Source organism: Sprattus sprattus (assembly GCF_963457725.1).
Source record: "Sprattus sprattus genome assembly, chromosome: 20".
Taxonomy (NCBI): Eukaryota; Metazoa; Chordata; class Actinopteri; order Clupeiformes; family Clupeidae; genus Sprattus; species Sprattus sprattus.
Genome location: NC_137918.1, coordinates 2,970,001 through 2,972,500, shown reverse-complemented (window position 1 = coordinate 2,972,500; position 2,500 = coordinate 2,970,001). Strand labels below are relative to the sequence as shown.

At 40.6% G+C, this 2,500-nt stretch overlaps 1 protein-coding gene across 1 annotated transcript in view; it reads right to left on the bottom strand.

Annotated features, from left to right (window-relative positions):
• The window catches only part of kcnh8 (potassium voltage-gated channel, subfamily H (eag-related), member 8), a gene marked incomplete at both ends in the record, with an annotated part of 73,316 nt that overhangs the window by 30,440 nt on the left and 40,376 nt on the right, over nt 1–2,500 (bottom strand). Inside the window, one exon of the mRNA XM_080858717.1 lies at nt 2,048–2,205. Within this exon, the coding sequence (XP_080714843.1) occupies nt 2,048–2,205 (158 nt within the window). The remainder of the gene's footprint in view (nt 1–2,047; nt 2,206–2,500) is intronic.

Sequence of the window (2,500 nt, the reverse complement as noted above, 5' to 3'; positions counted from 1 at the left end):
AGTTAGGTTAGTTATGAGATTTCGCATGTAGCTTACGCATGTCATGAACCTGTGCATCCTTGATTTTGAAGATTTTTCAATTCATAGTTCGCGAGATATTTGTATTTTACCGTTTCCCGTAGGCACTAATGGTTATCGTTTCCCGTAGCACCGAAATTACGTCACAAATTACGCCACAAACACTAATAGCGGTATTAAAACTATCCTGCCTTCACTCAAAGTTCAGAATAGCGTTGGATACCATAAGGAGGTCCGCATTCAAATTCTTCTTGGTGAACAGATCCAGACTTTTGCTCAGGTAATCTTAAGACAGTGATTGATTTTATCTATTCGTTTATATAAGCTTCTTTATATTAAGTTTCAAAGTAATGTCTTGAGTTGTACAGTCATCTAACAGACAGGGAATAGTAATCCATCAAAATATTCATATTGTTTATTAGTATAGCGTATTTTTACAGAACATTTCTGCACTTATTTGACTTACAATGGGGCGGACCCGCGCAACGTGAATGATGTAATAGTCATAGAACAGTCGTGTGGTTAGCCTAGAGCCACTGACCATGCGTTCATTCATCTACTGACGCAATGAGAGAGGTTTCCGATGTATTAGTGTCCGATGTATATGTTGTAATTCGTGTGTATTTTGTTTTCTCATTATTGCAATATTATAAACCTCAGTCTGCATTTGCCCTGGCTGGGAGAGGCTGTCATTCCGAAGATACTGTGTGTGATCGCCTTTGCTCTGTGTTCATTAAACCTGTCAGAGTGTATGAATAAACGGCAGGGTGCCAATCAAATCACAACGCAAGAGTGGAGTACTACACCGCTATTAATGGTAGCTTATATTGATAAGCCTCGGAGGCTTTCAGATTGTCCATTGCTTTCCCATCTGTTGCTATGGAGTCCACGAAAATACGCGCAAATCTCGCTGTAAATTATGTTGGGCCACGTCGTCATGTTATCCTCCAACTGTGTTACCATTGTAAGGACATTATTAGCTTACGATCTGTCTGAGAGTGGGCTGTCAAAGCTATCATCATCGAAGTCATACAGTAGCCTACAGTACATACATTCAATAAAATGAAACTACATTTGAGTCCAACTGCATGACCATTCTTACCCACACACACCCTTACAATAAAGAAGTGATCCTATTTCAACCATAACTTCATTTTAAATAATTTCTTTCTTTATGACATTTAGTTTATAGTTTAGACAGCAACTTTGACATCTATATTCAACTGCATCCACTACATAATCTCAAACTTTATTTGTTGGTATATCTCCAAAAAGGCTATACAACATTAAAACATTTATTATTGAAAAGGAAACATGCATCACAATAATACTTCAGTGTAACCTGTACCTTTGTGGAGTGCAAATATTTAAAAAAAAAAAAAGCTATTACACTACCCAACAGCTACACCTACGTCTGCTAACACTACAGAATGCATAATTCCTACGGGCACTGCACTAGTTGTTATAATAGACAGTTTATGCATTAATGCCACCAATAGCATATTCTTTATAATCGTGTTCTTTTAAACATCTCGCTGTAGGTGATGGCGGGCAGAACAACAATATAACTGCGTGCCCATTGAATCAGGTTCAGTGATTGAGCGAACGTGAACCAATATATCTATCTCCTCTTCGCTGAACCTTAGTTTTTTTCTTCCTCGAATCTCCATGGTGGCAGTAACTTGCAGGCGATTTCCAGGAAAATGCAGAAAAACACTGTACGTTAATGTGCGCCTGGCAAAGGCGCAGATTAAGCTGCGGTCGCAATGTTAGTAAATCAGGCCCTAAAGGGCAGAGTAAGCACAGAGTGCCCAGCGCAGATCTGGTTTGATAAATACCACAGAAAATGCGCAAAACACTGCGTTAATGTGCGACCGCAGATTAAGCTGCGGTCGCAATGTTAGTAAATCAGGCCCTTAATGCTTGACAAATACATGGTGTTTTTATTACACATGTGAATGCATTATTACAAGGAGAGTTCATTTGTTGTGGGATTCTATATAAGGGAAAGGTTACCAAGGTTACCCACCACACTGATTTTGAAGGCGTACAGAAGGTCAAAGGGTAGAGCAGCCACCAGGTCAATGACGAACCAGGTGGTCAGGTAGTGGAAGCATATCTGACGCGCGTCGAAGATCACCTGGCCCGACTTACTCACGTAGGACGTGCGGAAGCTGAACACGATGTCTGCCCATCACATGAAACACAAGTACAGTAAGTACACACACACACACACACACTGGACAGACACACTGAACACAGGAATGACTGGTCAGTACAGTACAAACATTATAGGTATCTGATTTCTTGCAATCCTCTGAGAAACAAGAGCACATGGCACTCGTTTTGACTGTGCGTGTGTGTATATGTGTATGTGTGTGTGTGTGTGTGTGTTTGTGTGTGTGCGTGTGTGTGTATGTGCATGTGTGTGTGTGTGTGTGTGTGTGTATGTGCATGTGTGTGTGTGTGTGTGTGTGTATGT